At 46.7% G+C, this 24,826-nt stretch overlaps 1 protein-coding gene across 1 annotated transcript in view; it reads right to left on the bottom strand.

The window, feature by feature from the left end:
• Window positions 1-23,014: 23,014 nt before the first annotated feature.
• The window catches only part of HNRNPLL (heterogeneous nuclear ribonucleoprotein L-like), an 18,450-nt gene continuing 16,638 nt past the window's right edge, over window positions 23,015-24,826 (bottom strand). Inside the window, exon 12 of the mRNA XM_010284407.1 lies at window positions 23,015-23,360. Within this exon, the coding sequence (XP_010282709.1) occupies window positions 23,305-23,360 (56 nt within the window). The 3' untranslated portion in view covers window positions 23,015-23,304. The remainder of the gene's footprint in view (window positions 23,361-24,826) is intronic.

The raw sequence follows: 24,826 nt of genomic DNA on the forward strand, positions 1-24,826 counted from the left end.
CAATGTCTTCTGGCCTTCAGACAGCATGGCAGGGGACAGGACAGTTCCTGACCCATGCAAGCAATGGCACCGACTGGACACTAGAAAAGGCCAGATCAGACTCAGGTTCTTTATGCCTTTCTGTGTAAAATGCTTCTGTGGAGCATATTGATTATATCATATCATATCATTCATATCCCTGTCAGCTAACCTGTGCAATGCTGCTGGGTTTAAGGTGATGTGCATGATGACAAATCTGTAAGCCAAACACCCACCTGAAGCATGCTGAACACCACTCCTGGGCTGGGGAACAGAGCAATCTCCCATCCTGACGGGCTGAGGGTCCTGGGATGAGTTGGGGAGGTCTCTGTTGGTGGTACCACACTTACCAATGTCTTTTCTCATCCGCTTCAGTCTGTAAAGTCCAAACTACAGAGTTACCTGTAGTAACAAGGTGAGTCTCAGTCTTCCCTGCAGGCTACACTGTGCTGCAGGCAGCCAGGAGCTGAGGTCAGACAGCCATGAGATAAAGGCGATTCTTCTGGCAGTCCCCACCATCCACAGCAATAAAGCACTTCTGACCCCTTGGCTGCAGTCCCTAGGACAACCCAGGGCTTCCCAAGGAAGAAGACTGGAGAGGCAAGGAGGGGTCAGCCCTGCAGTGGTGAACTAGCGCTAGCACTGGGAACAGCCAGAGCAGATGGTGGTCAGCTGCCCTCCCACCAGATACCACCAAGGGAGGTGTGTCACTCGGGCAAGCATTGCCTGATTTCCTAACAGTATCCCACTGGGAGATCCGCCTGGATCTCAGACTTGCTTCCAGAAGCAAATATGCACCCTCCCAGAGTTTGGAAAAGCCCTGCAAGGCACCTTGTCTCACTTTTTTCTGAGAAGCGCCCAGGCTGCAGCACCACAGCCCTACTACTCATGGGCTTCATCTACTCACAGCTTCCCACCTCTTCCAGCTGGAGCTCTCCTCTCCTCTGCTCAGTGCCAGTAGATGGTGGAGGCTGTGCTGCCCATTGAGCCCCTGCTCTCTCTACAGCTGGATCCTCCCACTGACTCCCTCTTCCCATCACCAGTCCCTGCACCCTGCCCACATGCAGAAGCACACTGCTCGGTCCTGCCCAGGCTGGCTGGTTCTTGCTTCATCACTTCTGCAAGGATCTCAGCCCCATGAACAGGCAAACTTGGTTTCCTACGCATTTTTTCTGATGTTCACCATTGCCCAAGAGCATCTCCCTCAGATTCAGGGGTGCCTTCATCTGTCACACAGGTGATCTAAAAGTTGCTGTGTGTCACTAGAGAGCGACCAGCACAGCCCCAACCTTGTAGCTACCTGTTTGTGTTTGCATGACCTGTGGCTTGCCCAAGCAAAGCCAAGGTGGGACTCAGCATGGATCCAAACCTGGTTCTCCTGCAGGCTTCCCTGCAGAGAGCTCCAAGAAAGCAGAGAGGCTGTTGGGAGCAGAAAGCAAGTTGGGAAGGAGGGGAAAAAAACGATTTACCAAATCTCCTGAACCTGCAGCTGTTACACATGCTGAGAGGAGATGCCTTTTTAGCTGGCACAGCACACATGCTCAGCAGAATAGCCCCTCACATACCACTCATTTATAGCAAGCCAAGTGGGAGACATGTCCCATTCTCCCCTCGTGATGACTCAAGAGCTGCTCCTCTGGGGAGGAAGGATGAAATAATGTTAAATTTTAGCTGTTGTCAGAGCAGCTCATAGCATGTTCTAGGCACCAGCTGCAGGAATCACCTTGCAGGTGCTTTCACAGGAGGGGTTGGGCCAGTTTACTGGGATCTTCCAGTGCAGCCAAATACCTTCCATTGAGTGCCAAATACCTTTGAAACAGGCATAATCCATTCTCAGCCTGAAGGAGCTATTGCACAATATCCCCAAGATTAAAGGTTTAAATCAAGGGTCTGTGGCACAGCGAGGGAAGGGCAGTGGGCAGACTCCAGAGCCATGCTTACCTGTCTGTATTAGGGGTGGCTCTCTGGGGTGGTGGTACACAGCCTGCCCATAGAGGTGGCAGTCTCACAGGTGCAAATGGGAGCATTCTCCCCCCTCCCACCCTGCCTTCCCTTATCAGGGTGATTGAAGTCTTCAAAGGCTACGTGGTTTTCTTCTGCTCCTGGAAATGAAGCTCCATAGCCAGCTGAAGCTTTCATGTGCAAGCGTTTGCTCAAACAGACTCCTATCAATTTGGTCTGTATAAACACAGTGCAAGTTCCATTTCGCTCTTATGTAAAAGCACAACAAGATGAAGCTGCTTTTAAAGCCTGGGCTAGGTACTGACTCTGACTCTACTGGTGGCAGCAGTGCTGCTTGGAGTAGTAATACACCTGCAAACCCCAGGGCTGTCCCATTCACCCCAGGGGAATGGTGAACATCAGAAAAAATACATCTGCAGAGATGGCTCTGTATACAGCCAGTGTGCTGCCTCCAACCTGGAGGACATGTCTGCCTACCTACTGCCTGCTCTGTGGTGATTTTTGACCTGCCTCTCTAAAAATGAGACCAGCTCTGCTACTGGGGAGTATGTATAGACATATTAAATGCCAGGATGGTGAAATGCGTTTTCTACACAGGCTTTAAACTGCTTTTTCTCACCTGACCTGGGCATCTCTAAGCATCCCTGGGGTTCACATCCCAATGGCTCCTTAGCCCATCAAGGCCACCACAGAGAAAGAACTTTTCTGCACCCCCAGACTCTAGCTCCCCAATCTCTTGTCCTAGAAAAAGAGGAATTGTTCCAGCTGTCACTGTGATGCCCATCAGATGTCTTGCAGAGATAATCACACGAGCTACTGAACTTGCACAGCCTCCCTCCAAGGCACAGAGCTGTGTCTGCTTTGCTGCTACAAACAGGAAGGCACTTGGCTCAAGGAAGGAGGAGATGCCAGTGGTGCCTACGCAATCAGTGATACCATGCTTTAGTCCGCAGTAGTAGTACTTTTTCTGCATGGTGCAAGTATGCAAAGATCAGATTACCAGAGACAATTTGGGATGAGAGTACTCCACCATCACAGAGGCACCAGTGTCAATTCAGTCTTAGAAACTTAGAAAAACAACCACAAACTTAGAAAAAACACTGTGTAGACATTTTATTCTTTAATGTAATAAAATAAGACGGATATTGATAGCTTTCTGTGCTGTGGGTATATTTGCTAGGAAGCACTTCTGTCAGCACTGGCTGTAGCTTTTAGAAGAGGCTATTTGTCCTTGCAGCTTAACTGCAAGCCAACTCCTCCTCTGTGGGGCAAAGCATCACTATGTGATAAGGATCTGAGTGAAGCGGTGCAGCTTTAGATCTGGGGAAGGTATTTTTCATTGAGCCCTGTGCAGGCAGACCTGCTCCTGGTTGCATGCAGGGTTGAGTATGATTGTCCTGGCACACAAAGGGTGCTAATTACACAGCAGGGTTTATTTGCATCCTTTGCGGATACATGACTCTGGCTCTGCTGGGTGAGATTTACAGGTCCTCACAAGGAGGCAGGTCCTTTATTCCTAGGGTTTCACATGGTTTCTTCCCATGCAAGTCCAGACTAGCTGCATACAGATGAGTTGTGCTTAAAAGAGGGATTCTGCTGTGAATTCCCACAGCACCAGAGAAGCTGAATTGCAGCTCTCATTATCCTTTCCTGGAAGGCAAACCCCCTCCAATACAGGGTCCCACACACATCCTTGGATGAGGCGGCATCAGCCCATCTCTCCATCAGGATGGGTTTGGACACAATTTAGTCACACAGTCACAGCCCACCCTGCCCAGCTCGGGAGAAGTTTTGGACTAGTGTAGGCTGCCTCACCAAGGACTCAGGTACCTCAAAGACATGGTAGCTGTCAGCAGGAGCTGGCGTGAAACCCAGTGATGGCAGCACATGCACGAAACCACAGGTCAGATGGGGACCTGAGCTTCTCCCACCAGCACTGTGGGCTTATGAGAGGGCTCCTGGGGCAGCAGCACCCTCCAGGGCTGGGATGTTCTGCTATGTTCTGCTCTGGGCCAGAGATCTGGGGCATGACCCTTAACACACTGGTGAAACTGTCTGGATCCAATTTCTGGCATTGAATCAAAGCCTGGGACTTACTCTAGGCATGAAGGACTGGACCAGTTCTGCCATCTGTGTTTCCAGGTTCAGTTTGGCCTCTGGGCTGAGCTAAGGACATAAAATAGAATGTGTCATTTAATCTGTCTGAATTAACATGTGAATTTAATTAAATTTAATCTACTCTCAATAAAATCTAGAACACACTAGAAAAATGGCATTTAATCTTTCTCTAAGCCTCTTTGTATGCATCTGAGCAGGGGGCTTGCAGCGTGGCCATTGGGCAATCACAATGAAAGGGGAAGCCAAGTTTTAGCAGCACCCAGAGGATGGGGCTGAGATCAGCATCCTGTTGTCTTCAGATTTGTTCTGGTTCTGATTCAGAGCTGCTCCTGCCCCAAAATTTGTGTGACAGAGACAGGTGAAGGCACAGGAATGTGGGGAAGGCATGGTCATGTGGGCTGGTACCCACCGGCCCCAGCCCCGCTCCCAGGCTTGCCTGACGTTCATCTCAGTGCCCTGGAACTGCAGAGGGCTGTGCTGCTCCACTGGATCCAGGGGAGTTTCAGCAACTGCAGGTCTCCCTTTGCAAAGTTGAGAAACACACTCCCATGGACCAGGCAAGAGCGTCAAAATAAAGTCAGCCAGTCCAATGCCACTAAAGTGAAGTGCATGTGTCCTTTGGGAAAAGTGCTGCTGAGGACTGCTCATCAAGAGCATGGCTGGCTCCTCCAGGAAGGCTGTACAATGGATTCAGGTGCTGTCCTATACACTCGTTCCATGTCAGCTTGCTCTGCACACCCAGTCAGCCACAGAAAGCACAGTATCTGGCTTTGATAGCATTTAGGTAGTTTGACAAAAGAAGAGTCCAGTGGCTCATCACAAGGAAAAACATAAAAGGATTTGGAAATGTATCAGGGGGATATAACATATTTTGTGCAGCTCAAGGAACGTTAACTTGCAAGAAAGAGAGAGATAGCGAGAGAAGGAGAGGGAAAAGGCATTTTATGCCTTTCCTGATTCTGTCTGCTCTGGATAAACAGCCTGGCTCTAGCAGAGGCCTGGAGGGTTAGCTGCCCAAACCAAAGGCAAATCAGTTTGAGATCCCGGGATTCAGATACAATTGTTTGATCTCAGATTAAACAGTCGATGAGCACCACAAAGGATAGCTTAAAACATTTGGAAAGGTGTTAAGGAAAATCAAGCAGGATTAAATAACAAAATAGCTGCATTAAGCTAGAATGCCTCCCGGGATCACAGGAAACCAGGCACTGAAGAGCCTGCCAGCAGGGACAAGCAAGCACACTCAGTGCCATAGCTCTGCAGCATTTGGGGGTTGAGCAATTGACTGTATGGGAAGAGCAAGGCAGCTCGCCATCTGGGGCAGGCGAGCTGTGCATGTGTGCAAGAGATCTGGCGGAGCCCGTGTCCCACCCCAGCCTCACCAGTTGCATTCAAGGCTCTCTGGGCATGGCGCAGTTCAGGGTCCCTGCTGTCCTGGAGCAGCCTCAGGGATGGAGTAGAAGGGACCACAGGGGACTTGGCTCATGACTCCCATTGGCTTTGTGAGCAGCGTTTTGCGAGGAGAGGAGCACCAGGGCTGCCACATGACTGTCACTCCAGATGAGGGACATTTGGCAGGTGCATGAGACACTTCACATCATCCCATTCTTCCTCATGCTCCCTCGCCAGCACTGGTCTCTGGGCTGCTGGGCTGGTTCTTGTCATGGCCCTGCTGCTTGCAGTACCCTGACCTCTGTGCGGGGATACGCAGAGCAAAACTGAGAAGCCTGGAGCATCTTTCCTCCACTGCCACAGGGCCACACTGATGCCTTGTTCTGCCAACACAGCATCTGAGGACATCAAAACACAAGCGAGGGATAACTCGAGCTTCCTCAGGTGCCGTCCAGCCATCCCCCAGTGTTTCTATCTCCCACCCATCCTCTAAGTTGAAAACAATAGGAACTCACCCTGGCTTGCACTACTTTGTTGCATATATTGAACTGATCTCCCTCACCCTCAAGTGAGCACAGCCACTTGCCAAAAACCCTTATTAGTAAGAAATTATCCATCAAAAATAGGCTAGCTAGCTGTAAATGTGTGCTTGAGGACAACCACCCGCAGGCAGTGAGGCTTGGGCTCTGAATGCAGGGTGGCTGTTTCGCAGTCTTGCTCTGGGAGGTTTTGGGAGCTTTCCTTGCCAGCATGGTTTCTTTTCCTGGACTTGGCCTGTATTTCCTAGGAGAAATCATCTAGCTCCCTCAAGAAACTGCTCATTTGCAGCCAGAACAGATCATCACTAGCCGTTCCCACAGGTTTCCCAATGTCCTCCCCATGCCCATTTTGCTTACTTTGTTCTGCAGCACCTTTGAAATCATTAATACAGTACCGTTAAGTGGGGGTCAGTCCCAAATGGGCAGCACCACCCAAAATTAGTGCCTGGGGACTGTGGCACTGGCCTGACCTCTATGTGCTGGTAGCTGCTGCATGGGGACACCACAGCTCAGCTCCAGCTTTTGCTCCACTGCAGCTTTCTGAAATGCAGAGAGCAGCCATGAGGCTGTGGGAAAGAGAGCTGTGCTGGATGGATGCCGGGTCTCTGCTGCACCTTGCCTAGACTTAGTGGAGGCCCGGTGTCCCAGCAACAGGCACGGGTCCCTGCTTGCGCCTATCAAGCCACAGCATGCCGCAGATAAACACCAGGGCAAAGCTACCTCCCCACTGAGAACATCAGGCCGCTGGCTTTACAAATAGGTTGTGCCTTTGCGAGGCTGGTGCCTCCACCATCAAAAAGCACCCTGCAACGAGGAACCCCAATGCTGGGAAGGGTCTGAGTGTGGAACTGCCCGAAAGCATGTAACTGCTTTTCCTTCTTCTTCTTGTCCGGGGGACAGCAGTCCTGCAAACCACAGCCTTCCAGGCAGCCACACCACCAGCCGCAACCACCTGCCAGGCACAGTGACCCTGAGTGATTATTTAACAGCAGATTGGGTAATAGAGCAGGGCAGACGTTACATTTCTGTCCCTGACCTCAGCCCTGGGACATGTCCCACCTAGAAAACTTCCAGTCTAATTTTTCCGACCTCAGCAGTGCAGCCTTGGGCATCTGACGCCACCCTTCAGAGTAGAGTCATCAGTGGGGACCGGCTAGCTCTGGGCAGGAATGGGCTGCCCAGCACATCCCAGTCCCATGGAGTGGTAAAAAGGAGGGAGTCTAATGCCCCATCAAGGGCTCAGACCCTGCTGAAATGCCCAGGCTGGCCCTGCAAAGCCCCCCTGCTCCCTGGTATCTATCTAAGTAAAGCAATACACTCACCTCTCCATGTCAGGACGAGCTGTGCCAACAAGGTGAGGATGAATGAGCCAGCCTTGGGCAGGGCGAGCCAGCTCCAAAAGCTCCCCTGGGGTCCAGCCACACTGCCTCTGGGGTCTGGGAACAGCTGAGCCCCTTGGACCTCCCCCAGAAGGGGTGGGCAATGCCCAGGAGGCAATGAAAAGATGCCTACTGCTCTGGAGAGCCCCACGTAGCCTGGGGTTCAGGGCACATCAGCCTTGTGCTGGTGATGTGCCCAAACTGTTGCTACCAGGAAGATGGTCCTTCATGTGGCTGAGGAGACAGTTCAGGGCAGTGCCCTATAGCCCTCAGTAGTCAGAATGATGCTGTGATGTTGCAAGGGGACAGGTAGGGGCAGGCCTTAGCTTATCACTACTGGGCACTTGTCAGCTGGTTCAGACCCCATCTCATTCAGAAATCAACCAAAACTAGGTTCTCCTGAAGCCTTATTTGAGCAGACACAACAAGGAGCTTGTTTCTGAGCTTGACTTCAGCCTGCCCCAGCTCTAAGCATCCCCTTTTAGCAGGTCTCAGTGGCTGTCAACAGCCCCTCCAGAATGAGCATGTATTTGCTGGGAAGCTGGAGAGGACCCAGCAGGGCCACCAGGCTGGTTGATGTCAGGAGACACTCCCTGCAGGGAGAGGTGGAGATGGCTGGCTTGGTTAGTTGGGAAGGAAAGGAATTTGGGGTGATTTTGCACAAGTCTACAGTGACTTGGAGGGCAGATACAAGGGAGGATGGAGTCAAAGTCTTTCCAGTAGGTCAAAACAATATAATGTGAAGCAAGAGGCAGAATTTGCAGCCTGGCTGGTTCAGGTAGGGCACTAGGAAAAACTCCTTCCCCAGAAGGGTGGTACAGCCCTGGGACATGTACCTAGAGAGGAGCAGTCTCCATCCTTGGAAGTTTTTCATCCTTAGCTCTGCAGAGCCCCAGCTGCTCTCACCCAGCATTGGCAACAGTCCTGCTCGAAGGGTTGGCTGGATCAGAGACCTCCAATAGGCCCCTTCCTGCCAGCACTTTTATGAGTTCGTGATAAATTGGGCAGCAATTCTACACTGAACTGAGCTGAAATCAGTCTCCTGCCTTCAGCCATACATGCCAACTTACATGAAACTCTGCTCTTTTACAACTTACAAAGAGGAACCTACTCAGGCATGCAGCACTCCAAAATCAGAGAATTTTGCAGCAGCCTGGGCTCAGGCACATGCAGTTTACCAACAGCCACAGCAAAAATATGTTCAAAGGGCAAGATCAGAAAATCCAGTATTTAAAATCCATGACTCTCAGAAAGCCAGCTGCTGCAAGGTAATTAAGTCTAACCATTAACCAGGGGGCAATGCTCTCTGAGAAGCAGGGTGCTGCATTACTAATTTGAGTTCTGTGTGTGCCAGCATTAGCAGATGATAAGGAGCGAGGCACAGGGATGCTCCTGCAATGCCCAGCAAGCAGCATGGAGGGATGCTGACTCTGTGAGCTGTCGCCATGCCTTACCCCTCTGCACCTTTGCAGCAGCAACAAGCTATCAGAGCGCACCTGAAACCATGTCTTACCAATTTCGTTGGCAGGGAAGAAAATAATAAATAATAGAAGGATGAATGAATGTATTTTTAATAGGTTACATAAACAATTAACTCCAAAGCTGCCTTACAAATAGGTGGCACAAGCTCTCAGTGCTTTCACTGAGAGGTGAGCTGGGCCTTTAATGCAGAAAACATTTTGTCTGTTTCAAAGGCAAACTGCCCTTCCCTTGTGTGAGTCAAATCTCAGCTGGAAGAAACAGCTTTAGCTTGCTAGGAATATTTTAATTTTGCAAAGCTAGTCTGCTTCATTTACAGGCAATGGGGAATTGCTTTGGGAGCTGGTCCTTGGATCTTAAAAGCCTCGTATGCATGCCTGGTGCTTTGCAGTGCAAAGTAGGCTTCGGCTGTACCCTGATGTGCTGCTGGTGACGGGTGGGCTGGGGACTGCTCAGCCTTCTTGGGATGCAAGAGCTCTGCTCCAGATGGGCAGCCAGGTCTCTGGCTCAGATCAGCTTCTGAAAGAGCCCAGCTAAGTGCAGACATAGTTTGAATGCAGTAATTCTACAGGAACACACTGTGGCTGAAGCTGCCATGGCTATGCCTGGTTTTGCTGCGAGTGAGCCAGTGCCACAGCACCCAACCAATCATACTCCTGGGGCCTGAAGTGCTCCTGCTGGCAGGGTCAGCCCCTGCCTGGCCATTACCCCCTCTGGTGTGATGCAAGAGTGCCTTTGCACTTTGCCTCCACAGCAAACCAGAGCTGGCAGCAAACCCCCAAGCTTGGGGTCACACTGCAAGCACAGGAGGCTGGGGGTTAGGGATTGCAGCACGCTCACCATACAGCAGAGTATTTAACAGCTCTGGGCAAAGGGTTTGCCCAGGGAGCAAGTGCTCCCTTATCACATATTCACGTGTCTGTGTTTACCAGGCTGCTCCTCCATCTGTCTGTAAGCGGGAGTTTCTACCCTGCTCAAAGGGCAGGAGCATACATTTGATTTTGCCATCTGATCACACTGACCCAGCAACGCTTTAACCCTTAAGGACAACCTGACACACTGCATGGCAGGGGCTGTTCACTGAGTCACAAGTATTGGAGGTGTCCTGGCACAGAAAAGGTTGAGACCCCAGGCCCCATGTCTCATGCGGGCCAGCAGACAAATGTCACAGTGTTTGCTGCCTGGCACACCTGCCTGGGGTGTGGGGATGCTGGCAGCTGCCCTGCACTTTCAGTTTACTCCTGTACCCAGCAAGATAGCAGGAGCAGCACAGCGAGCTGCCCCGGAGTACTCAGGCGGCTTGTGCAAGAGACACAGAGCGAGGGGCTCTCACAGCCTGGAGGCACAGAGTTGCTAGAAATGCCAAACCAAGGTTGGTTCTTCTTTTCCCCTGAAAGTTACAAAATGCATGGCCAATGTTAAATGCCGAAGAGACTGTGATCTCTGGCTCAGGGCGACTCTTGGAAAACACATGCCCTGGCCTGAAAGAAGGGAGCCCAGACAAAAGGAAAACCAAAAAAGGGCACATCCAGAAGGAAAGCAGAGCAGCAGCAAGCCCCAGCTGAAACAAAGGACAGAGGGCATAGGAACAGCTTTCTAGCAGGCTCAGTTATTCACTGATTGCACTACACAGCTGCAGTACGACTGATGCACATCCCTGTTCTGAAACCTTGTTTAAAGCCAATTTTTCTTACAATGTATTGAGGGTGGAAAACAAAAAGAAGGTGGAAATTTCCCCAAAATAACCAACATTGTTTATTTTGTATCAAAACAACTGTTCCCTTCTGCATATAAGCAATATGGCACCAAGTTTAAAGCTGGCCCCATTCTTTGCCAGGAGTGAAGATAATGCTAGGGAATCCAGAGAACAAGCCAGAGCTTGACAGCACATGGCTGGCGGGACCAAGCCTTTGCCAGGCTCCTGCTCTGGCCCAAGGCAGTCTCCACCAGTGTTAATGCTTCTCTCACCCATGTCTTCCTTCTGCAGCCCACCATTACAGTACAGGCGTCCTTCCTCCTTCAAAAAAAGCCACCAGAGAGCTCATCAGGCAGTCAGGCAGGCAGGGCATCCTGCTCCTTGTGTGGGGGTGAGCTGCAGACAGAGCCCACAGGGCATAGCTCGGGAGCAGGACAATCTGACAGCCAGTGCAGGAGCCAGACACAACTCCACCTCTGCCATTAATTCCCAGGTACCCCTGCCATGATAAGTGGGACAGGCAGAGCCTGGAGGAAAACCAGGAGGAAAGGGAATGGGACCCAGTCCCATGCCCTCCAGGTAAACCCCCCCCACAGGCTCCCTGGGTCCCGGTTGTAAGCCCTTTGAGACGGATGTCTTGCCCCCTGGACGATGCTGATCTCTTCTGGGCTCCACTTATGCCACTTTTCTCATGCCTCTCACCACACATCTTTGCTTTTATTTAACAAATACTCCTCGGAGGTCCCTGGCCATTGTAGGCACTGCTCACACCTTTGGTTGTTAGATTGTTTTCCATTCTGTCTCCAGTAGAAACAATCACATTTGTCTTCTGACATCTGTTCCTCCTAAGCCAGGCTGCCATTTATCCGTTATTACTGAAGTACCAAGGGCATTTGCACATGTTTGGAAGCACATCAGCTCCCTCAAGGAAGACAGATGAAATAGCCTCCCTTGCCTGATACATTAAATTGCTTACACAAGTAGAATGAAGTCCAGGTTTCTGAGTTATCTAGTGGAGCTCTTTTGCAATACTGCTCTTAGGAAAGGGGTTGCAGCGATGTCTTAGCTCACACCCCAGAGCTGGCAAGACCGCAGGAGAGATTCAGACATCGAGTTTTCCAACTTGGACATTTCTGGGTAACCCAGAGAGGATTCCCAAGGCAAGGATGGGCTTCTGCAGAAACAGCCTCTGAACATTTCCCTCTCCAAAACATAGGTGTGTTCAGCACACACATACATGCTTGCTGCCCTTGGCACGCTACACACAGTCTCCTTCCTCACTCACAGATGTCTCAGCAAATTGTCCCACACAAGCTGGAATGATGTCCTGGTGAATAAGAGTCCAAATTCAAGCACATCTAGCTTTGTACATCCCTGCTGGTGATACAGTGCAGATGCTGCAGCAGAGCATCCCATGACCTCAAACAGTCTATGAGCACAAACCAAAAGCAGCGTAAAACCTACTTAAGACAGAGTTTTTGTAAGATTTCACTATCCCCAATTCAGCAGCCAGCCTTGGGCTGCAGACTCCTGCTCCCAGGTGAAATACCAGGGAGAAGTCAACACAAGTGGTCCCCGGTGCTGAACTCAGAGCAAAGGGACCTGAATTTCTTGCTGCCACCTGCTGTCCCCTGCCAGCAGGGCAGGCCCTGCTCATCTCCCCTTGCCAGCAGTGCCCCAGGGAGCCCCCAGCCTGGACCTGAGGGAGGAAACAGCAGGATTCGTTGCCCTCCCAGGCCCTGCCCCCTGTGACTAGAGGGACCCAAAGCCTGGTTTGTCCACCCAGAGACACTAACAGAAACAAAAGTAGTAGCTTCTGTGTTCTAATTCTCCTGGTCACGTGCTCCAAAAGTACAGTTGATCGAGCTGTCCCTGATTTCCTACCTGGCCAGAAGGAAGCCTGCTGACTCCCAGCTGCCACAAGCCAAGGTTGCTTGCTCCCACTTGGAACCCACAGAGTGTTTTGTGCATCTTCCATACACAGCCCAAGAGGAGCTTCAGCACAAGCCAAGAGACATCCCAGGAGGACAATCTACTTTTCACTGCAACTGGTGCAGAGAAAAGCCCCAAGGGCAACTGGGAAAAGCCATACAGGTCCCAGCACACTGCAGCACAAGCCAAGGCGAGATTGGCACACAGGTAGCAGGAGCCAAAAGTGTTTTATTTGCAATTCCTTGAGCAACAGAGGCTGAGGAGCTGTAGCATGTGCACGGTTGGGAAGAGATGGAGAGTACTTAACACAGAAGGATCCACATGGCCACTACATTATTACTAGGCTAAAATTGTCCTGATGCGTTTCCAGGTAAGATGGGGCTTGCTCATACTTGCTCTGCAGCTTTTTCTAGGAGAAAATTTAGCTTGTTACAACAGCACTAGGATATTCAGGGACACTCAAGAAAGCTAAACTCAGTTTGGTGTTTCAAAGGGATTTGCCAATAAGCATTGCACTCCACTCACACATGCCTTTTCAGAGGTCAAGTGGCCTGTATTTGATTTCACTTTCTTCAGTCTGGAATTGCGCCCACAAAGGGTCTTAACGCAGTTTCACCAATCCAATTCATAGGAGCACTTTTACATAATACTACCCCCTAGGCAGAAAAGGTCCTGTTTTACGCTCGTGTAAATTGTGGCTAGGCCAGCCTTGGTCAGGTGCGGTGCAGTGGAGGCAGCCAGGAAAGACAAACACATCCAATTCACTTGCCAGGCCTCAGAGGACATTGGAGACAGGAAGTAATTCAGAGACAGCATCCAGATATGCAGCAAAGGAGTGCTCCTTGCAAGCTGAAGTAATTGTCCATGATTTGCCTGATGATCTCCAGGTCAGTTTGTCTTCATTTCACTGAATTACACCCCAAGACCAGTCATTACCAAAGCTCAATCCCTCATGTATTAGGTTTGCGTGGCAAGGTTTTGGTAGCAGGATGGGCTGCAAGGGTGGCTTCTGTGAGAAGCTGCTAGAAGCTTCCCTTGTGTGATAGAGCCAGATCTGCCAGACAGACCCACCACTAGCCAAGGCCAAGCCAGTTGGGGATGGTGGTAGTGCTTCTGGGATAACATATTTAAGAAGGGGGGAAAAAAAACAGCACATGGCAATTGCAGCCAGAGAGAGGAGTGAGAATATGCGAGAGGAACAACCCTGCAGACACCCAGGTCAGTGAAGGAGGGGGAGGAGGTGCTCCAGGTGCTGGAGCAGAGATTCCCCTGCAGCCCATGGTGAAGACCATGGTGAGGCAGGCTGTCCCCCTGCAGCCCATGGAGTTCCATGGTGGAGCAAATATCCACCAGCAGCCCAGGGAGGACCCCACGCCGGAGCAGGTGGATGCCCAAAGGAGGCTGTGATGCCATGGGAAGCCTGTGCTGGAGTAGGCTCCTGGCAGGAGCTGTGGACCTGTGAAGAGAGGCACCCACACTGGAGCAGGTTTTCTGGCAGGACTTGTGACCCCGTGGGGAACCTACACGGCAGCAGTCTGTTCCTGAGGGACTGCAGCCTGTGTAAGTGACCCAGGCTGGAGCAGTTTGTGAAGAACTGCTGCTTGCGGGAAGGACTCACGCTGGACAAGTTCGTGGAGAATTGGCTCCCGTGGGAGGGACTCCATGCCGGAGCAGAGGAAGAGTGTGAGGAGTCCTTCCCCTGAGGAGGAAGGAGCGTCAGAGACAACATGTTGATGAACTGACTGCAACCCCCATTCCCCATCCCCTGGCACCACTGGTGGGGAGGAGGAAGAGAAAATCAGGAGTGAAGTTGAGCCTGGGAAGAAGGGGGAGGTGGAGAAGTGTTTTAAGATTCAGTTTTACTTCTCACTCCTACTCAGATTTTGACTGGCAATAAATTAAACTGATTTCCCCAAGTTGAGTCTGTTTTGCCCATGACAGCAATTGGTGAATGATGTCTCCCTGTCCTTATCTCAACCCACAGGCCTTGTATTATATTTTCTCTCCCCTGTCCAGCTGAGAAGGGGAGTGATAGAGCAGCTTTGGTGGGCATCTGTCATCCAGCCAGACTAAACCCACCACACCATGCCAAGCACTTTGGAATGCAATGATCTCCTTGCTCCAGCTGGCCTTGCCACATGAACACAACAGCAAGACGACAGTGTCAGCCATTTGCCTTGCAGCAAGTGACGCTTAACTCTTGGAAACGGTGGCCCACCTTAGCTGCTCCTCAGTACAGGCCCACAAAGGAGCCTCCTCCCTCCTAACTCAGCCCACCACAGGGAGACAGGGAAGGTGAGAGCTGCAGCCACAAAGGAAATAATAATTAAAATAAATGAAATCTCTGCTTGTTACTTTGAGATAGTAAGTTTCCTTCTTCAATTGCCAGAAGAAATAAGTTGAGGACAGGGGACCAGGGAACATTTCAGATGATCAGGTGTCTTGTCTAGAGAGGCAATTCAGTGAAAATGCTGCAGAAACCTGACAACGGCAGAGCTGCACATGCTTGGGTCCTGAACAGGGCCCACTCAGGGCCCTGTCTGTTCCTCCCCAGCAGCCTTTTGTATTTCAGATAAACAGGGCAACCCAGGATTGCATAAGCTAAGCTGTGCCTGGCACAAAAGGAATTCAGGACTACACACCATTTAAAGTCATATTTGTATCCTCTTTATTAAATATTGTATCATTTATTTATAGGCAGAACCACAGGCCCTGAAAGGAACCAGAGAAGTCTGTTGTGAAAGGGCTGTAGAGAAGTAGCTGAAGAATCCTTCACTGTCCTCACCTCCTCGCTCACCGGATTCCTGGCAGAAACTAGGTGGGTCCTGGCCCCATGCAGCCCAGCAAGCAAAACCCATGCATGAGCAGGTTATTCACACAGCCTCAGGGCCATGCAAGGCAGCCACCAGTCCAGTGACATTCCCCTGCAAAATGTGGACTTGTGTGAGGACAAGGGCAGGCACAGTGGCTGTGCCTGTGAGGACCAATGCCCAGTGTCAGACAAGCTGCATGGGTACACTGCAGGGGCAAGCTGCTCCATTTTACCACTTCAGTAGTAAACCAGGAAGAACAGGCAAGAAAACAACAGGGAAGTCAAAGATCTTGAGCCTCATGCATTCAGCACATGCAAGCCAGGTACAGAGCTACCTTGTACCAAGCCCAGCGCTACCTAAATATCATGAAAAGATTCCCTTTTACAGCAATCAAGTCTACCAGAACCTGTCTATAAAAACTCAACCAGCCTTGCTCTGAAAGCTTCTCTGCTTTACAGGCCAGCAGCACAGACATTTGTGGTTGTTCTGTACTGCTGGTGTGACCAGGAGCCAAAGGTGTGCTCATGTTTCTCTTGCTCCTTTGCTCAGCTCCCTGTTAACAGAGCAGATAAGAACAGTATCTTCCAGGTAAACACAGCGTCAGCCTCTCCATCCGCCATTTCCTCAGATCTCAGCAGTGAAATAGTCTGTACTTGGAAAGGGCACAAAGCAAAATGCAGTAGTTATCAGCTTAATCTCTGTGTTGTATTTTCCCTAGCTACAAAGCTGATTCAGGGTTATTGGCAGCATATTTTGCAAAAGGTAAACAGACTCCTCATCGAGTTTTAAGGACAAGTGTGGACAAGTTTCTGAGCTACCAGAAAACTAGGAGCTCCGGGCACTTTGTTTTTGAGGCTTTGCTGTGTCAGGACAGACTCCCACCCTCCTTGGTTCAGAAGCTAACCTCAGCTAGCAGACCTAAGCTGAAACCTCATACACAACTCAAAGCAGGCACAGAAGAGGATGACACTGTTGGGAACACTGACCTTGATGATCTTTAATAGGAATCAGGCCAATGCAGGGTATAGGCTGTCACACAATGACTGGGGAAATGAGGAATACCAGCATCTCAAGAGGAGCATAAGATAGAAGCAGCGTTAAGTACAAGAGAGAAGTGCGTAAGCTGAGTCTGTTTTCAGCAATAAGAAATGGAGGTTGTGCTGGCAGTTTCAGGACAGGAGCTACCACTCATTCCTTCCTGCCAGTCTCGAAGAATAAGATTAGCTTCTGTTGTCCCTGCATCTCCAAATATCCCTGCTCTATTTCTTAGGAAGTTTCAAAATGTGCAGAAAAGAGACAGATGAACAAGCTTTGTTTGGAAGCTTTGTGAAATAAAAAGGAAGAGGTCTTTTTTTTTTTTTTTTTTTGCAATGACAGGGTCAAAGATGCAGACACTGAAGGTAAACATAAATGGTGTGTTATAGCCTATGCTGGGAAAACCAAGAGCAGGGTCACACTTAGCTGTGAACTTGGGATCACATGGGGAAGAAATGGGGCAGTATTATCACATTACTTCTCTTTATGGAGAGAAACTTGTCCTTTAGACTATTAGGGTAGTTTTTTTATTATTAGATGAAAGCTATAGCTGGAAAAAAAAAAAAAAGCAAGACTAGAGAGCATGTTACTCTGAAATGCTTTGAAGTAAGTCAATAGCACAGTCCTAATCTGAAATCCTGTGGTTAGTTCTTGTTGCTTCACTTTAAAAGGACACAAAAAGGAAGTTAGAGGCACAAAAAGGATCCTTAAAAAGGCCCAGACAAGTCTTTGTCTATATAGCAACAAAAAAATGAAAAACCTCCACATAATTATTGGGGCAAGAGGAACATATTTAAGTATAACTAAAATACTCCAGTTTGAGCTCTATCCTCAGAGTTCAGGAGCTTGTTTTGGATTTAAAGCACCCCCCAAGAATACAGGTGAGAATTAAAAGCTCAGCGAGTGGGATTTCCACCTTGAACTAGTGAAGTTTTAGGTTACCGTGTTTCAGACAGAAGCCATGCAGTAACTTTAAAAAAAAGATTACCCTGTCTGACCAGGCTATTTCTTAGACGCTCTCCTAAAGCCTTTTGACAGGACGCTTAGCTAAAGTCTACTGACTTAATCTGATTTAGCAGTTCCAGTTCTGTGGTTAACAGAAGAGAAAATAGAAGCATAATCTATATTACATGCAAATCCCTGCATCCGTGGCATTAAGTTTAAAATGGCCAGAAGTTTACACTTGGATGATAGAGAAAGCATCAAGTAATACAAATTGTGCTTCCTGAAATATCCAAAGTCTGCTGCACTAACAGCCTAAGTGACAGAAAATTCAGGAGGAGAGTTTTAGTAAGCAAGCACTCCAACTAATACCTTCGAGGGGCTTATTTGACTACTACCCACTTAAATTTGAGTAGAGCACAAACATATGCCATTTAGTTTTCTTAGTAGCTTGAAGAAGGATGAGAACACAAATGGAAAGAAGGTAGTATGAGAAAATAAACAAACAGGTAATGGTTTATATGAAATTGAATAACTACATCCTGTATTCTGCAGCAACTGCCAACCTCAGCCATCCCCCATGCTACAATGCCATTTCAGTGTTTTGTTCTAGAAACTGCTATACTGCCCCTGCCAGGTCTAATTTGTATTCCTGGATCCCAGATGCTTTGAAAAAGAGGGTTAATTATCTTGCTTTTTTAATAGCTGCTGGCTCCCTGGCACATTCCTGCAGGAGCACTCATTCCCTTGCATGAAGACCCACTCAGTCTGCAGCTGCTCCATGAACATCAGAGAAGGAAAGAGTTAAATAAAACATGCCAGAAATTAAGACCTCACATCAGCAGCTGCAACAGTCAAGAGGAAAAGCAGAGAACCTACCTGAATTAATGCATGGCTCTAGCCCAGGGAGCTGGCTGTGAAAGGCCAGAATGGGAAGGCTTGGCACAGGACAGATACCAAAGTTTTTTTGAACACAAGGAAAGGGGTGGAGGTTGTTTCCTTTAGGGGGACATGGCCAAAAGCACAGCACAAGTAATCTGGCTGCATCAGGTTCCTCCACATCCTGTGGAATTACAGTCCTTGGAGAAAGAAATCTTCTATTTTTAATAATTAGGAGACTTAAGAGAACACAAATATTTTGTTCTTTTAACTCAATTATACAACTGTCTAGAAATGGAAGCTCTTCACTCTTTATCAAATCAGATGCTTTACCAATAGAACTTGGGGGCCTCATCATCCCAAACTCTGAACAGCTGTTTGTGTCAGCTTTTCATCTCAGACTATGCCCCTGCCAGCTTCTGTAAGGCAGCCGAATGGCATGCTAGAAACACCACATTATCACATGAGCACATCTGATCATCCCTCTCCACAAGTGTCAATTTTAATGGTGCAACTGAGAAGATACTGTCTTACTACTCACTTAACATGCATAAGGTTTAACAGGTGAGGGAAAAAAATTGAAATCCCTTGTTTTACAGATGAAGAAAGACACCAGACATCTGACTTCCCCGATGAATAGTATTAACATTTTTCACATTCCGGTCCACTCCCAGACCATTCCTTATGGAAGCAAAGGTAAGCTGGGAAGAGCCTAAATTAATTTAAAACGTGGTCTTAAAAATTACCAACAAAAATAGCACAAGCTTGAAGAAATTAAGGAAGTGAAAGACACCTCACTTCTAAGATAGGATGGCCTTAGGGGAGATCCCATATATCAGACCGCTTCATCCAGCTGCAGTTTAATGTCCACCTCTCACCCTTGCAAGCCGCACAGTCTGGGAGAGAAATGCAGGTCTAGTGAACTGTGCTCACCCCTTCTTCCTTACTGCCTTCCTTCCAGAGGTCTTGCAGCACCACTTGTCCCTTTATTACATAGGATTCTCCATTCACTCTCAAATTTCACAACAGATCAGGTCACACAACATACTTCTCTCCTGCTGTTACTCAGTCAGGCCTTTCTCACCAGTCTCAAAGCAACACAACCTACAATGTAGGACAGCACCACCAGTATCAGCAGCTAACCAAGACATAGGAAACGTTCTGTGGAGCACCAGGCTGCTTTTCCCTTTACAGTTTTCCCTTTCTTTGGGACTGTTGCTACCAGAGGACCCAAATCAACATGGTTTGTTTCCTTAAGGCCATTTTTGCCACATATTCAGAGGGCACTATGAGCTCTTCTATGACAATATGCCAGAGCATTGCTTGGCCATAGCATCAAACATGCAAAGTGATACATGCAACCACCGCAAGGCAAGTTTTACAACAGGAATCTTGTTACCTTTTATACACCAGATATATGAAGGTGGAAGGCTCTCAACCGCAGCACAGCTACATCTAGTTTAAAGTCAAAATCAGAGCAATGGTATTTTGTGCTTTAAGAACTCTTCACAGGAAGCTGAGCCTGTAACTAGTGTTTTATTTTCCCATACCTTCTTGCACACTATTTCTGGCCAAAGCCATGCCAATGCAAACAAGATTGTTTTTGAGATTATCATCACCTATGTAATTGTCAGAAGGTAATAAACCAATAGACTGGGTAGACATAAAAACCTGAAATGGCTAAAAAACCCACTAGTAGATACAAATGTAAGAATACAAGGTATTTTCAAAAGAGGACACACAAAAAATCCCAAAGATGTTTAAACAAATTCCAGAAGTGAAAAAAAAACTTGAGCAAGTGTTCATGTTCCCAGACTTCAATGTATTACTTAACAGAAGAGACTAAACATCTCCTGCTAAGCCATCGTAACACTCAAACAAGTTCAAGCACTGTTCACAAGAAAACACACAGCAGGAAAAGGAGCAAGTTGCATTTAATTACAACAAAGAGGGTTTCAGCCAGTTACAAGCCAGCTTATCCTAAACATTATCCCTTACTAAAAGACAGACTTAGTGACACCACATTAAGTTGTATCATTTCTTTCATAAAGCAGGACACTCAAACACTTCCTGAATGGTTTCTTTTAAATCTTTTCTTACATCACCCTAGCGATACACTATCTTGCTGTGGTGGTATAGAAAGTCAAAAAGCAACTATTCCCACTTCTTGCATATAAGGAAAAATAAATATAAACAAGGATTAGAGTATCATGAGAGAAGATGAACAGATCTCCACCTCAATATATCATTTAGCTCCAACCAAGGTGATCAATTAGAAAAAATAAACTTTTTAAAAAACAAAAAACAGTGGAACAGACATGAAGCTATTATAGTGTGCATGCCAGCTGCTCACAAGCAGGGAATGTGCATAGCAATGTTCACTGATTTGCTTGTATGGCTTATGCAAAACAGACATAAAAAACTGCATTGAGAGACCTTAATGGTTTACTTTTAGTCTAACAAGTATAGCAATACTGCTGCCAAATGATAGACAAACTTCACTCCCCATGAAGCAACTAACTCTTCACCTGCCCCACTGTTTTGGCTCTATTCTAAAGAGCAAGATTATAGGTGAACACAGACCTCATTTGTGGAAGGAGGAGACCAGCCTCATTCGTACCTGAGGACAAGCATCCACCCTTGTAGGCCCAAGAGAAGACATTATTTTCTTTTTACAGCAAAACACCAACAAGGAATCTTTCCCGTTCTTAGCTTTTACATGAACAATATGATTATTTTAAGAAGGAAGCTTCAGCAATTTATCAGTCTCCTCTCTTTTCTTCCCCATGTAGCACAGGCTTCTCATTTTCCATTTGGGACTTCCAGCTGGTGTCACATCTCTCAGATACACCTGGAACAGATACACCTGGAAGTAGTCTGTTCTCTGTTTGATCTGGGCAGCCACAGGAAAGATGCCTTTCACCTGAACATCTTAGGCACTGAATGCTGTGATCCACTGAGGACACTGAAACATTAAAGTGCCTTTTTTTTTTTTTTTTTTAATAAAACCTGAATGCTTTAAGGGTCACTCATCCTACATCCCAAACTGGACCAACAGATAACATACTATTTTTAATGCTCAAACAACTTGACTTCTGAAACTACATTAATACAAACAGCAATGCAAGTTATGACAGAAGAAACAAGTTTCCACAGAATGTTCAAGTTGATGGGAGAGAAATCAATGATTGGAAGACCTTTTACAGTTAAGACACTAGGCAGCACAAAATACTTCACTAGTTCCCAGCATTTCTGTGGGCAAGTAGTAAGATATGGCACACAACCTTCTAACTTTGGAGCTCTCTGGAAGCAGTTTCTAGGGGAAAAGCATCAAGGCTGAAAGAGTATTAGCAGTACTCCTAAAATGCAAGTCAGTTTGCCACCTACCAGACAGGAGGCTAGTATTATTCCAAACCCTATGCAGAAAGAGCTGCCAAAGAGAAGCTGTCCTTCAGTTCCCAGTTCAGACACATTAGAAGCCTGATTTAAATACCTGAAATACTCATTACCTGAAGCATGAACAAAATGGAGGCAGACAGGGCAAAAATGAATCATTGTGGGTGAGAAAATCTGAAGGACAGCTGGCATTTTCACTTGTATGATAAGGTGGATTTGCCTTGAAATTAAGAATGAGGAAAATCCAGCCTGTATTTAAAAGACATGTGCAATACCCATAGTCTGTAAACATACTGCAACATAATCTCTCAAGGACAAGCATACTGCACAAATAATCTTGCATAAAGCATGGATATGGATAAAATCCGTAAAGATAGAACAAAGATCTTGCATGACAAAACATAAAATATCTGATAAAATAACTTTTCCCTGATCACTAAGAGCAGAATGAAAAGAAGCCCTAAACACTTTTCTGCAAACTCAGAAAAGAGAACACAGAGCCCAGGACAACAGCTCCTAGACTTCCCTGCTTGGACTCCCATTTCTGGGGGTTTAGCCCAAGTAAGACGCAACTCCAGTTCTAGAAGAGAGAACAGAGGTTTCAAAGCACTGGGACAAAGCAAATCAGCTTCCCCAAAGTGAAAGATCCCTCACACCATTAATTTCACATCAGGTAATTAGTTACATTATCTGAATCCCACCTAGATTACCTCAGTTTAAGTGAGAGGCTAGCCAAGTCTATTCACTGTATGAATTCTTTCATGGTCATAACAGATGTATAAGATGAAACAAAAGAAAACATCAAATTAACTGTCCAGGTACGAGAGAGTATGGTGGGGCTTGCTTTTTGTTTTAACTATTTTTACCACCTTGGTTTCTATTGCAATCAATTTTTTCACATACCTAACTTGTTACCATTAAGTATGTCAAAACCACTATTCAAATAAAAAAGTCAAGAGGATATGTTGAACACCAAAGCTTTAAGTTTAAATTATGGAAAATGAGGATGAACACATTGATACAGGCTTGCAATTTTAATTTTTAAAAGGCCCCTACGGTGGGACTAGCTATAGATGGCATCATGCCAATGCAAATGGAAAATAGTTTAAAAAAAAACAAAACCACTTTAAATAAGTATGAATTCACACCATACACGTCTACATACTTAATTTTCTACATTAGCTTTGTTTGAACTATAAATCAAGTCTATACTACTAAAAATTCTGTATGTGCAACATTAACCTGATTAAAGCATTTTATAAATACAAGCTTTTTAGTATTGCAACATACTTCACTAAACATACTTAAAAACAAGTTCTACATTTAAAATTCTGATGTAATAGTTCTATCTGCCAATTAAAACTACAAATGGAAAAATAATTGCTAATCTTTAACATTATCGAAAATGCAAATATATTTCGTTTTTGGAAGAAAACAATCTTCTTTATACTACTGGTGCTTCTTTAGACATTTGAAGATCCTACGCTAACAAAATACAAATTTTGTAGTAAGCTTACAACACATACTTCTCAGAGGCAAAAAGAAAAAAATCTGTTTTGTATTTATGAAGGAACATACATTTATTATAAAACAAGATAGAAGATATTAGAATTAAGTTGAAACAAGGCAACATTAGAACAACCACTTTAGAGCTTTGTGAACGAAGTATAGTTTTAAACTTGCAAATTAAGGTGAACGTAGCTCTTAGCATGCTGTCCTCTTCTCTATAAATGGGATGAAGTAGAGAAGCAAAGCTTCAAGGTGTAAGGGTTGGAGCCATCTGTCAGGAGACAACATATAACAGACTCAGGGCATTTTACTGAGCATAGGTCTCCTGCTGATCAAGATCACCGTGCATAATCTGACAAGTTTGCCAATTCGGTAGACTTAAGGCTCACACCCCCTGACCTACCCCCACCAGTTGCCTGCAGACACCAGATGAAGTGTAAAGTAGATGTTACTGATAGTCTACCAGCATTTTTTAGACATAAAAACAAAGTGATGGATCTGGTCGCAAAGGAATGTAGACAGAATTCCAAATATTGTAGTATACACAAGAAAGACTTCACCATGATGACTGCCCCTCCTCCTAGCTGAACTATTTATAAAAGCAGTATTTAAGAGGTAATTTCAAAGGCAAAAGGCATAGATATTTAAGGAAGTCAAGACTTAGAATGTGGCATTTCTATCAGAGACAGATGGGCACTGGACAGTATTTACACGTGTTTGACTGAGAAAGAACTGCAGGATGTTCAGCACACCCTTCAGGCCTCTACACAAAGCAAAGCACAAAACAACCCCCCCTCTATTTGAAAAGGCTGCCCAGATCCACAGATGGCAGCACACATTAGTGTCTCAGGTAATGGAAGATATGTCCTCCTCGTTCAGCGAACTTCAGACAATCTTGTAACAGCAAGTGTTAACCAGCAGTCCTTGTTTTAAAATACTGTCTTTTCCTAACATAGCTATATTTGATTATACATTAGGGTTTCCCTATTTTATATTGAAAGAGTAAGTTCTTCTGCTGTTATCGCCTCTCCAAACTGAGATAGATCTGAAATTGTGAACAATATGTTATCAATAATACCTTAAAAAAATATTCTGCCCCTGAAGTAATCTCAGTCCATTATTGAGAAGGTGGACAAACCTTCTCAACAGGGGTGAGGATGGGAGGGAGGGATAGGAAAGATTTAAACTGTTAACACTTGACAGGGAGACAAATTCAGAATAGTTTGGAGAAAGTAGTTTAAAATAATATTAGACCCTGGGCTGGATTCAAAGTTATGTCTGTGAACACCTGGAAAAATTCCATTTAATCCAGTGAACGATGTTAATTGTCCAGTGCAGATCTGTCCTATTGTGTACTTGTTTAGCAGGTGAACTCCCTCTCCATTCCTACCAGTTTGGAGCTAAACTCAGCTTGGCCTCGCGATTTCTGATTTGAAAAAGAACCCACTACAGAAGCAGTTAATTCAGAGCAGTAAGCTGTGTAACTTAGAGAATCTTCTGCCTAAAGATATTGCAGATTTCTCTGCATTTATTGTGAAAGATATGAAAAGCTTCAGTAAGACATTATCCATTAGGTTTGATTTTGATGACAGTGGATTTTAGTACTTTTCCTGCCTGCCCTCTTTTTATCCCAGACCAGTTTCTTTCCCCCCGCCCCGCCCCATCTTTCCATAACTTCAAAGTTGCAGAGCGTATTTTGAGTCCTATAGGCTGACTCAAAAACTAAGAGGAAAGAGT

The sequence above is a fragment of the Phaethon lepturus genome, unplaced genomic scaffold (assembly GCF_000687285.1).
Source record: "Phaethon lepturus isolate BGI_N335 unplaced genomic scaffold, ASM68728v1 scaffold1813, whole genome shotgun sequence".
NCBI lineage: Eukaryota > Metazoa > Chordata > Aves > Phaethontiformes > Phaethontidae > Phaethon > Phaethon lepturus.